The following is a 13049-nucleotide window of genomic DNA, read 5'->3' as shown; positions in this document are numbered from 1 at the left end:
AATCGCTAATTTCTAATCACACTAATCACTATAATCAAAGCACAAGTCTAATGACAAAAAAAAAAAAACTTACAAAAAAAACAAAACATACCTGCTTTTCCTAAAATAGCCAAGCATAGCAGAGTGTTGAGAAACTAAAACTCCTTTAAGCCTTACAGTATTGTGTGTGACGTGTGTGTCAGGAGGGGCATTAGGGGAAAACATTCTGATTGGGTTAACTTGTAAGTGAGTAACAATGTGTGAGGAGGGGGGAGTCATGATGCTTTGGGGCAAATCAGTTAATACTTTTCCTCTTTTTATAGTTTTCTCTTTCGTTCTCCACCCCCTTCTCTCAGAGGCCCTGTTATGATCCCATAAATGAGTCTTATGCAACTCTTTGTGTTAATCCTAGCCCCAAAGAGAATTGAAGGACCGCTCTCCTTGCCCTCCCCCATCCCTCCCTTTGGCTAAATCTGCCGTCACCCTGAGCCTCAGGCCGATCATTACATTTACAGTGGACTTTCACACATGCCGTCCGCACTGACAGGCACTGCCTCCGACTGTTTACTCAAGAGTCTAAAAAGGCTTAGCTACAGCACCTTCGCACATTAACCACCGCCGCTCCGCTAAGGGCCTGCCGCTAAGGGCCTGCCGCTAAGAGTAATGATAGTCATGCATGTTTCATTTTGAGATGCTGGTTTCTGAGGCACTCTTGGGCTATTCTTAAAGGCATACTTCACCGATTAGCATTAAGCTTTGTATCAGTAGAAACCCGGTAGTATTTTCGTCAAAAATCGTCATTTTGCCTCATCGGAGGCTCTTTTGGTCAGAGGCTAGAGACTACAGCCAGTAGGAGGAGCTCGTTCCGCATGTTTTCAACCCGCCCATAGGGGGATCTCACGATAAAACAGCGTCTTTTCAGTTTCGAGTCGACTAGCAGCCTAATTGTATCATTTCTTCCGACACTGCCCTCTGTAACCGGTAGGCGTGGCTTGGCAGTGGCCTCGTAGGGCAGCGAAGCAAGTGCATTCTGGGAGTTGTTGTCTTTCATCCAAATGAGCCAAAAATACATTTTCTGGCTTTTCTCAGTCTAGAGGGCACCAACTTCTAAAATAATTTCACATTTCTACTACATAAATGACCCAATTTAAATACACATTCATCTTTCCAGCGGTGAAATATCCCTTTAAGGCTTGTTCACACCAAGGACTAACAAACTACAAAATTGTACTACTAATTCTAATTCTATGAGAATAGGGAAGACCAAACCACAACTATAATGATAACGAGAGACAGGAGAAATATCGCTTCAATCTTTTCAGAATTTTTTTTTTTTTTTTTTTTTTTTTTCAGCTGATGAATGATTAAAACATTGACAGTCAATCAGAATTTCACCTCGGCGTTAAAGAGCTTGAGCATTTAAAGAAGTAGAAAACATAACTTAAGTGCATACTTTTATAATAAACTGAACTTTATTGTCTGTTGGTGTGGGCGCTAAAATATGTATTGTTATAGTTATCTTTATAGTTATCGTTCTTTGTGTGAACGGGCCTTAAAACCGTGTCCAAATCAGGCAAGGAGCGTCACATATCTATCGTCAATTAATTCTACCATCCTCTAAAATATGGTAAAACAATGAAATCACAACCTATCAGAACATTTTTGATGTTTAACATACGAGAGTTGGGTTAAAATATTGATTTTCCAATTAATGATGACTTTAAATTTAATATGGATTCTTTAAATCCATGCTTATTTTTAGTGGCTGAGTAAAAATATTTGTAGTACAGTGTCGCCCCTCCTGCAGATGCCACCATATTTTGCAGAACTAACTCTTTAAGCTGCATAGTTTGAATCCTGTTGTTAATGTTTAAAATGATTGTTTTAAGTTAGAAGGTTCCCTGTGTCATGTTTCTTTACCCTGCGGCTGAATCTTCAGGGCCATTGCAAAAGAAATCATATTTTACTTGAGGTGTGAATGCAAGTTTGCAGTCTGTATAGAATATGATTTAAAAAATAAAGATTGAAATAATGTCTAGAAACGTTTTTGAGCGTAGTTTACCACAGGTAGCAAAATAAATGCACCTTATTTTCAACTCTGTGTGAAAACAAATTCTTTTTGCTGTTGTTTTAATAAAAAACTTGAACATAATTTGGAATTAATAGAATTACTATTAGGAATTGCACGATTTGAGCATTTGAGAGAAGCTTTTGAGTTTTACCAGTTTTCATAATGTAGAGAGTGTGTTGATTTATATAAATCAGGAAACTAGATGAACTGATGAAATGCAAAAAACAAACAAAATAATTGTGATTATAAGTTTAACCATTATGCAGCAGGTCTAAAATAAGCTTTTGATTGACTAAAACTGGACTTTTTATTTGATTTAACACTACTACACATCCTGTTGTGACTGAAAGCTCCATAAAAGAGGCATAATTATCCAATATCTGGTCGGACTCACTTGCGCTGTTTCTTCTCCAGGTCGTGGTTGCGGCTCTGCTGGCCCTCCAGGTGCAGTTTGGTGTCCTGCAGCTCGGCTGTCAGTCTCTGGCATTTCTTCTTCAGCTGCTGAGCCACACGCTGCACCTCTTCATTGTCCGCCTGCAGGTCCGTCAGCTAAACACACAGATTCTCAGTGAGTCTGTACAGGTGGATCTGTCCATCCAGTGTGCGTCTTGTCTAGATGTGTGAGTTTCAGCTAATACATTCATGTTTGAGACAGTACATGCTGTTGTGTTGGACAACACTGACAATACAAGTGAAGTCTGAGTCTTTATGATGTGTGTGTTAGTTTGGTAGAATAAAGTCAACAGCAGGGATGCACTTTTATTCAAATTCTGTACCAATAAGCTGATAATTATTTTCATGTTATGGCTGATTACCAATAAATGGGTGAAATTAAAATATACTACTTTGTCCAAATAAAATTAAAATAAAACATCAGAACTAAACCAATTGATTTAAATGCTGTAAGTGAATTTAGGCATCAAAACATTATAATGTGAAGCTATTCGTTTTGAGATTTGCTAAAGACTAATGTAAAAATAAATGAGCATGCGCAATTAAATATCAAATAACGGCCAATACAACGTCTAAAATAATGTTGGCCGGTAACAGATATGGAACTGATATTGTGCATCCCTAGTTGACAGAATTGAAGTGCAAAAAATGTTTTTGTGTTTGTAAGATGCCCTAACCTTTCTCTCCAGCTGCCTCTTGTTTTGCTGCTCCACCTCTAGTTTGTCATCAAACTCTTGCTGGAGTCTCTTCTTGGTGAACTCGATCTCTCTGATGGCCCTCTCATATTTCAGCCTCCATTCTCCTCCTGAACACAAGAGTTAGTGATGATTAAGGCCGCACAGTTCATTGTGAGGCGGCCTTGTGTGATTACTAAACCGCATATTGCTGCGATTTAATTAAATAAATATGTCAGTGCTTCAAAGCGAAGTGGCAGCACTCTGTTTTGTCTACTGCACATAGTCCAAGCACTCTATCTCAACAGGTTCAGTGCACTTGATGTTGGCAGTGCAATTTTAAATGTCAGATGTTTATCATAACGCTGTTAAAATCATATTATTCGGCATCATAATTGCAAAATGATTTTCAAGGTGAAACACTATGGGCCAGATTAGTCTGTGGTCATTCCCCGAAGAGAGCCGAGGTTTAAACTCTGGATCACTGCCAGGGAAATTTCACTACAATCCTTTTGATTGTGGCTCACACAGAAACCCATTCTGTGATTTTAAAAGATATCTGATAAATTGGAAACAAGCAAATACACAAAAGTTGATAAGTCAAAGCAGAATGATATGAGAGGCGGCTTTAGATATGCAGAGTGGAGCTGTCCATGCCACATTATCATTGCAGAACATACTGTAATTGCTGGAAAGTGGAATAAATCAAATGTTCATGTCTTAGCATTAAGTCTCATAGATCAGCTGTGTGACACAGAGGTGAGAACAAGCCCTCACCAGTCTGACATGTGCATTAAAATGAGTTCTGTTCATGACAGCAGTGATTCTAAGAACAGCACTACTGAGTATTATCACGCTCTGGCTTTCACAGAGAACACGTTGCTCAAAAATAAGTAATTTTTTATCTTTTTCAATAAATTCATAGTGAAAGAAAGTGATTAAAATATTGATCATCAACCTCAGATCATCAAAGTAAACTGAAAACAAAATAGAGCCAGACAGTTTTATTTTCTATTAATTTTCTATGACGTTTGCCATTTTTGTACCCTATTATTTTAAATACATTTTAAAACTAAACCCTGTGATGCAAAGTCATTTCTCCAGTCTTCAGTGCCACATGATCCTTTAGAAATCATTGTAATATGCTGATTTGGTGCTCAAAAATAATGATTAATTATTACATAATTATCAATGTTGAAAACAGTTGTGCTGCTTAATATTTTTGTGTAAACTGGAAAATATTTTTTTAGGATTATTTGATGAATAAAAAGCATTTATTTAAAATAGAAATCTTTTGTAACATAATAAATGTATTTAAGATTTTGGATCAAATCAATGTGTCTTTATTGAATGCAAGTATTAATTTCTTTTAAAAAAAAAACTAAAAAAACTTCACTAACCCCAAACTTTTGAACAGTACTGGATATTAATATATTATATTATATATATACATTATATATTATATATATATATATATATATATATATATATATATTATATATATATATATATATATATATATATATATATATATATATATATATATATATATATATATATATATATATATATATATATTAATGGATAGTCAATTGGCATCAGGATTGCACATTTAAGATATCACTAGCAAGTTTGGGTTTAAATGTTGGTTTGTAGTTACTAATAATCATATATTTCCAATAAGAAGATAATTTTTTCTTACAATAACTTTGGTAACTGTGCATTTATCAAGCTCAAGTTCAACCAATCAACAGTCAACACTACAATATTTGTAAAAATATTGAAATGATTTACTTTTTCACATCATGATGTAGAAAAGGTCCAAATGATTTTACCTATTGTGGGCATTGAAAAAAACCTTCACATTAACAAATTCACACATTAACTGGATTGCATTCAAAATGTGGGCAACAACTAAATACAAGCCTAATATAAAAGTTTAAACCTTCTGAGGTGAGTCAGGCCAACAACAAAAAAAGATATTTGATGTTTAAAAGTAGCTACTTTTCTTACTATTTTTTTGTTAGATAATATGTTTATATGTTTATATACAGTATCTGACAGTTCTCAAAGCAATGAACATGGATTTGTCTCTCTAATACTTAAAAAAATAAAAAAATAATGAGACACCAGATTTTCCCTCTTCACAGAAAGTTCCAGAAACAGGAGACCGAGAGAAACGGAGAGAGACGGAGAGAGATGGAGAGAGAGCTCATGTTTTGTGTTTTCACTGCCCCCTGGCATTTCCATATAAACAGTTTAATGAGAAGCAGCAGCTCTGATGCTACAGATTATTTTCTCATTTGTCTGGAGGTGCCACACTGAAACGCTCAGCACACCTGAAGCCTACCCCTCAACCAGAGAGTCATGGGCCATCAAACTCATGGAAATACTCCCAGATAACCCTTCAATTCTGCCAAAATGATTCAGGAAGGCTCTGATAGTTTTTGCTCAAAACTCAGCAATCATAAGGGAATCCCTTTACTGAGATCGCATTATGCACTTTATTCCAATCTTGCTCTGTCCAGGAAGTGATGTCACTAGCTCACCGGTGTCATCGTCATCCATTTCCCCGTTGAGCTCCGATGCACGTATGAGCCGTGCCTCCATCACTTCCATCTCCATAGACTCCATCTGCTTCTTCATAGCATCAAACTTGGCCTGAAACGCAAACACACACACAGACACAGAGCACATCAGCTCTCTGTTCTGCAGGGAAATGTCCAGACCATCTGCTCACACAGGCAACCCTGAGCCTAAGAGACACATAAAAACACACTGTACACACACACACACACCAAGCATACAGAGGCAAATACCTGCAGTCTCTTGCTCACACACACACACACATACTGTCTTTCACATGGACATTTAATATGAGATGACACAATTTGTATACGGCTCACGCTCTGCTGCATGGGCTGCATTGTCTGTGCTTTGGTGGAAAATATCTATTTCAGGCATGAGGAGATTCCTTACAGAAAACCATCAACTCAAACTCTATCTCTGTTCAGAAGTGTGTGCGTGTGTGTACCTGTAGATCCTTCATGTCTTTCTCTAGCCTCAGTCTCTCCGAAGTCTCGGACTCCAGTAGCTGTGAGGCAGACTCGCCTGTGTTACGCTCATCGGCAAGTTCTGATGACAGTTCTGTGATCTGAAACATACATATGATGAGCAAACATTAACTAGACGTGGCACACGTGCTCTATGCAAACTTTAGAGTAGTGTATGAGCTCATCTCACACGCATATGCAACACTTCACATCTATATCATCACTCACATATTTCACACAGGGACGATAGCTTTTTGCTATTGTCTTAAGATGGTGACGGTGTGAGGTCTGGGTGTCTGTGACTGTGTATTGTGAAGGTGTGATTTTGTACAATGATATAATATTAACATACATAGTACTAACTTGTAGAAATTTTATTATGGATGCCTTAAAATGGACATATATAAATGTAGGAATGTATTTTTGATCAAAATATTGATTTGCACATTAGAGAACAATACATGAAGCATGAATTTATTCAAAGATATATATCCTAAGATATATAATCTACAATTCCTATAGACCTGCCTCTGTTTATTATGTTGGTTGCATTATGTAAACAACAATACTGACAAGAAAAAGCTTTTAGCTGGATAACTTTAGCAGCTTTAATAAGTATTGATGTATTGTATCTAATAATCATGCACTTAAAGATGGCGCCAGTTGTTTAATTTAGTCATTTATTCCGATTTACTTTTTTTGCTATAGCTGAATGTTTACTCGAACAAATTATTGCTTTATATTGCTGTAACCTTTTAATTTAACTTTTTTACAAAAAGTTAATTTTGTTTAATTATTGTATAAAAATATTATATAATTTATATATTGTATCAATTATACATTACAATTACATGTTATTATATCAAATATATATTATATTATTTAAGTATATATTATTGTATAAAAACTATTTATTATTGTTTTCTTGAATTCATTTTGTCATTGTTTTAATTTGTTAATATTTATAATATGTAACTTTTTAAATAAAAGGGGTATGTTAATTACCTTAACCCCATTCATTTTTGCTGTTATCTCAAATTTCTTATTGGGAATAATGAATTTTCATTGGCATCAATTACTGAAACTTTGGTATGGAACACCGTACAAGTATGTATGCAACTGTGATGTGCTCAAATGACATCAGCATGATAATTTTGTGTAAACAATAAAGTTTCTTTGAATAGAATCTGAACTGAATTGAATTTAAACACTAACCTTGCTTTCCAGCCGGTCACTATTGAGTCTCAACTCATTCCTCTCCTTCTCCACTTTCTCCAGCCTCAACTTGAGCAGCTGAATCTCCTCCTAAATACAGACAGACAATCAGAAAACACAATAAGACAGGCAGAAGGACAGGATGACAAGGAATTCAGCTGATATATAAAGGAATGACCACAGACAGTTACACATTCAGACACAATGACAGTTACTATATTTAGTGAAGTATAGAGATAGACAGGTGAGATAAATTAGAAACTGTAACGGAATGGCAGACAGGAAGAAAGCCTGCCCTGTTTGGAGCCTTAGCGTCTCTATTACCGCATACCTCCTCCTACTTTCCAAAACTCTTCTTTTGTGAACTTGAGAGAACTGCAGAATATAGCCAATCGGTCGCAGCTGTGAAATCTGTTTGTGCAGAGGAGATAGTGACTCTGTTTGTTTTTTAAAAGCAGGCTGTTTGGAGGCAGTGTCTGTCTCTCGCAGGAGCACGCCTGACTGCATGGCTACACAGCACTCAGCGGGACGCGGCCCAGCGAACGAAACGCGCATGCACGCGCGCACACACTCTGTGACATGCTAATGCACTCCCCCACGGGAAGCAGAGTTGCTTTTGATCCAGCATGCTACATAGGTAATGTATGCATACACACAGCCCTGCCACTCTCCGCACACACAAACACACACAGGACTCTACAAACACTTGGATTGAGGCGAAGCCGCAGAGACGGTAACCAAAGAGACGGGTGATTTGGGTGTGATAGAGCTGCAGCTGAATTTGAGAGGGACCCCCGCGGGGCAGAGAAACCGAGAGGGGCGTTAAAAGCCACACAGATGGCCACTGAATTCAGCTGTACTATTTTCAAAAGGCAAAATCTGTACATGACATGCCGATTTACAGCATTTAAAGTGGTTAGTGAAGATGACAGGTGCTTACGTCTTTGCCGCGGATCTGCTCCTCTGTCAGTTGAACCTCGATGAGTGGACGGACGGTGGTAAAAACCTTCCACCAAGGCCAGCCCTTCACACCTCGGTTCTTTTTGATGTTTTTCTGAATGCAGCGGATTGCCAAGTCCTGGATCTGAAAAACAAGGACATTGTGTTTATGACTGTGTGTGCTTCCTATTGCTGTGCTAGTGAGAAATTGTCAGGTATTTAGGTCTTGTCCATGTGAAGTACAGTAGCTCAAACCAATCAGAGCCCAGATGAACAAAAGCAGGCCTGTGTTTGGAGGCCCAGGGCCTCACAGTCAAAGAGCTTCCCTTGGGGGAACCAGCTCTGAATGGACCTTTTCAACTCGGGGATGTCCAGTGCGGTCCGCAATAAGCCTGAGGGTGGGACTCTAAACTTCAGGGGTTCTTAATGTTTACACTCTTAATGTTTACATATAATCAATCTGAAGACCCAACAAAAATTTGGTAACACTTTACAAGGTCCCAGGTTAGTTATTAAAAATACTCTTCATTGTTAGTTCATGCTAGCTCAGGTCCATTAAATAATATTTACAGATACAACTTTTTATTTTAATAATGTATAGACCTTATTCACATCAGTGCAGTCTCTTCAGTGGGTTGTACTGTTATTTAATGTGATTTTGGATTGTTCTGCTGACGAAACGCTGCAAAAATATCTTGCCAAGAAGTTTCAGTAGACAAAAAACTCCAGACAACATGAGCTGTGGAAAATTATAAGTAATCAGGGAGCTTTATACAGCGGATGCCATTAAAAATATAGTACGTCTATCCCTCACAGCCTCGCTTTTATACCTGTCATGGCGCTGCTCTGAATAAGGTCTATTAGTAAATGTTGAAATCAACATTATATGAGATTAATAAATGTTAGTTCACATTAACTAATGTAGTTAACTAATTTAACCTTATTTCAAAGTTATACCAGAAATATTTAATAGATTTAATAGTATTTTTTAAATTAACATTTAAATTTTTTATTTTATTATCTAATATGATAATAAATTAATATTTATAAGGTACCGGTATTTAAAATGTAATATTTAGCAAAAATTAATTTAATATTTAAATAATATTTTCTTATTTCTTATTTATGTAAATTAATGTTTACTTTTTTTAATAACACTGAGTAGGCTTTATCAGTTTCACTATATGCTTAAATGATGCATTGACATGTAACTTGCAGAAACTTTTGAATGATTCAATAATTCAATAAAATATTTTGAAATTGAGAGCTTGTATTTTTCATATTTCTGACATGGCATGAACGTAAAGTCACCTCACACATCTCAGTGTGCAACCCACTTATTTCAACTCTAGACTCACAGTTTGAATAAACACTGCTTTGTTTCACCAAGCGGACATTAACACTGCTTACACACTCACCCTTAGCAAAAAACACCCATTAATGGTGTTGATCACAGGAAGAACAAACACATTTTCTTCAATGAGGCTGTCAGAAGGCTATACAGAGGAGTGATTTTGGACTGTGCCGAAATGCAGCTAGAAGCAAAAGCCCCAGGCTCCTTTGAGTAATTCAATTAAACTTCAATACTACTTGGCAGCTGATTTAAACCCTGCGTAAGATTTACATGCAGCAGGAACAGGGACGATTCAAATAATAGAGGATTATCTGGAAACCCAATTAGACAGGCCCAATTCAGCACATTAACGGGGCAGAGTATGCGCGCGTTGCATTCGGACTATGTCTAATTTGTCATGCCGAGAAAGCTTCGGCACAGAACAGAGGCGGCGCGTGGCCGACATATGCACCGCAGCTCATTTGCCATGCTTTGACCACAACAAATGCCACAAACAGCCATCTAAACAGCTTGCAAGAGACGGCGAAATCAGGAAGAGCTTCCTAATTAAAATGGCAGTCTGGAGGAAATGGTGCCTGTGAGCCCTGGGGCCTGGCAGGAGGAACTAAGTGTTTCATATGTAAGGATGCGACACCAACAAAGTCAGCCACAAACCCTCCAACAGGTGTCCGGTGTGAATTTGAATACGGATCAGCAGGTGGCATCCATCCGCATGTATGAACACAAGGACATTTGAGGACACTCACACGTGACTGCGAGGGCACCTGTTCACACTTGGAATGAAACTTGTGTCTTTAGGCAATGAGTTAATTAGACACACAATTGGCATTCGTGAAATTCCCAGCTCCCTCTAGTGTTGTTTTCGCTGAAAGTCAAAGAAAATTTGGAAGGAGCAGGCCAGCGTGCTTCAAAGGAGCCCACGTGGAGTTCTCTGTTAAGGCGCCCCCCCTACAGTGACAAACAGAAAGAGGGATAGAGGAAAGACAGAGAAATCTGCAGGGACTAAGGGCTTAGAACACGCTCTTAGATAAGTATAAAACTGGAACAGACTTCAAGGTCCTGAGATCCCTCAATTATCGATCTGAGAGAGAAACAAGCAAATTGATTTTGCATTGTGGCAACTGTGGTTTGCAAAAGGAAGTCTGGTCCCACATGTCTGTCTCTCAGGGATCTGCCATAATGATTCAACTCAACACTTCTTGTCTTGACATTGTTAAATGCATCCTACAACACAAATGACTTCAGCACACACTAAGGAATTTCCACTTCCACTTTCCACTTATTTTTTAGATCTGGAAGAGGATATGATACCGAGATTCTGTTTAAGACTGTTTTCATCACTAGGTCAGGGGCCAATGTCTCGCATAAGCAGACATTTATTATCAGAAGAATGGTTCCATTTGTAGATTATTTCAGCCAGGAACCACACAACAGTAGGGAAGAGACCATCTAATGACAATTAGATCAAATTAACACAAAATTAAATTAAGTGAAAATATATATATATATATAAAAAAAATGAAATAATACTATAAAATAAATTCTCTTATGCTCAACAAGGCTGCATTTATTTTGAATTGTGAAATATTATTACAAACTAAAATAACCACTTTATATTTTAAAATATTTTAAAATGTACTTATTCCTGTGATTTTTCAGCAGCCATTTTCAGAAATAATTTTATTGTGCTGCTTATTATTTTTTGTGGAAACTGTGATTCATATTTTTGAGGATTCTTTGATAGAAAGTTCAAGAGAACAACACTTATTTGAAATATTTTTTTTTTCCAATATAAACGTCTTTACTGTCACTTTTGACAATTTAATATACCCTTGCTGAATAAAAGTATTTCTTTAAAACCAAAAAATCTTACTAACCCACAAATTTTGAATGGTAGTGCATCAATAATAAATATTAATAATATATATTTAAAAATATGTAATTAAATAATAAAATGTATTTAAACCATTAGACAGTTCGTAGAAGGTAGCAAATTAAATAAAATAAAAAACTACAAAATTAAATGTACCAATTATTTCATGGCAGAATCTAAAATTCTACTTTTAAATTAGGTAACAGCCACAAAAAAAATCCCTTGAATATCTTTAAAAAAAAAAATCTAACTTGTCACTAACCCGACAACCTTTGACAAACTGTGGGTACTGTAAGTGCATGGGCATCTGAGGTTACGGCCCATGAGGGGAATTTCTACACCAACAGTCCAGTACAAATCCCTAGACTGATTTCTCAGTCTAGCGTGAAGCATAGGTTTCTGACAAGCTTGACAAAAGATTTCTTTCTAAGAAAATAAATTCCTCTGGGGACAGGTCGCTGTGATTCAGAGGCATCCAGACAAGGCTCTTTGTGAGGACAATAATTGTACAGAAAGTGGAAAATAACAGTGAACCCTTCAACAAATGGCAAGCCACAGTCCTTACTCAAGAAATTCGTCAAAGAAATCAAACAAAACCAGAAGTGCAGAAGACTTCTTTTATGGCGACAGCTATAAAGAGGCTCACCTACAAATCAGTGTTACCAAAGACGCCTTACAAGGAGCCGTAAACAACAAAAGCAAAAGAACGCTACACAGGATCTAAAGAAAGAAAACAACCCCTACTAACATCTATGATAACAACTACAGACCACAAGAGCAAAAGAAAAATCTAATTCAAACTCCTTTTACTTACAGAAAAACTGTCTTGACTCCTGTCAGGAGCTCTGAGGTAAACTGAAAACAGTCTCACCAAGAAAAGCCTTCTCTGTTTGTGTGCAATACTGAAAGAGGAAGTGGATGTTGATGAAGTTGTATTGCCAAGACAGCTGACCACCGAGGGCCAACAGCAGCGTGAGGAGTTGCATCGAGCCCACCTCCTCCCATGACATGAATTTTACTGAGACAGGGGCCCAGTCTTCTTAGGAGAGAGAGACAGAGTCACAGGCAACTGTAGGACCAGCCCTCACATCCTGAGCCAATCCCACTGAGGGGACCATGAGTGTGAAAATGAGAGAGCAAGAAAGGGGCACAAAGAATCAGAGATTGAAAGGAAGACCGAACAAAATAAAAGACACCGGGGCAGAATAGAAGGGCTTAAATTCAAAAAGAGACAGAGTGAGTGGCAAAGCAAAAATTAATGGACAGAGAGGGGGCAGGCGTGAGTGGAGGGCACGCAGTGGCGGGAGAATCGATAGGCCTGTGATGGAGGGCAGTGATGGAGGGTGGCTTCTTCCCCGGAGATGTGCTGATTGAATGTTATCTGTCAGAGGAGGGCACAGCCAGAGGGATTTTCTCAAGACAGCAATGACATTCTGAT

At 37.5% G+C, this 13049-nt stretch overlaps 1 protein-coding gene across 19 annotated transcripts in view; it reads right to left on the bottom strand.

The window, feature by feature from the left end:
* Positions 1–13049, bottom strand: part of myo18ab (myosin XVIIIA b) — a 112198-nt gene that overhangs the window by 24473 nt on the left and 74676 nt on the right. For all 19 annotated transcript variants that reach the window (XM_084127104.1, XM_084127106.1, XM_084127107.1 and 16 more), the window contains 6 exons: positions 8386–8529; positions 7446–7535; positions 6212–6331; positions 5727–5838; positions 3181–3308; positions 2445–2599 (listed from right to left, as the gene is read on the bottom strand). In XM_084127104.1, coding sequence (XP_083983230.1) covers positions 2445–2599; positions 3181–3308; positions 5727–5838; positions 6212–6331; positions 7446–7535; positions 8386–8529 — 749 coding nt within the window. The remainder of the gene's footprint in view (positions 1–2444; positions 2600–3180; positions 3309–5726; positions 5839–6211; positions 6332–7445; positions 7536–8385; positions 8530–13049) is intronic.

This window comes from Abramis brama (assembly GCF_963993115.1).
Source record: "Abramis brama genome assembly, chromosome: 10".
Classification (NCBI taxonomy): Eukaryota; Metazoa; Chordata; class Actinopteri; order Cypriniformes; family Leuciscidae; genus Abramis; species Abramis brama.
This window is presented reverse-complemented; position numbering and strand designations above follow the sequence as displayed.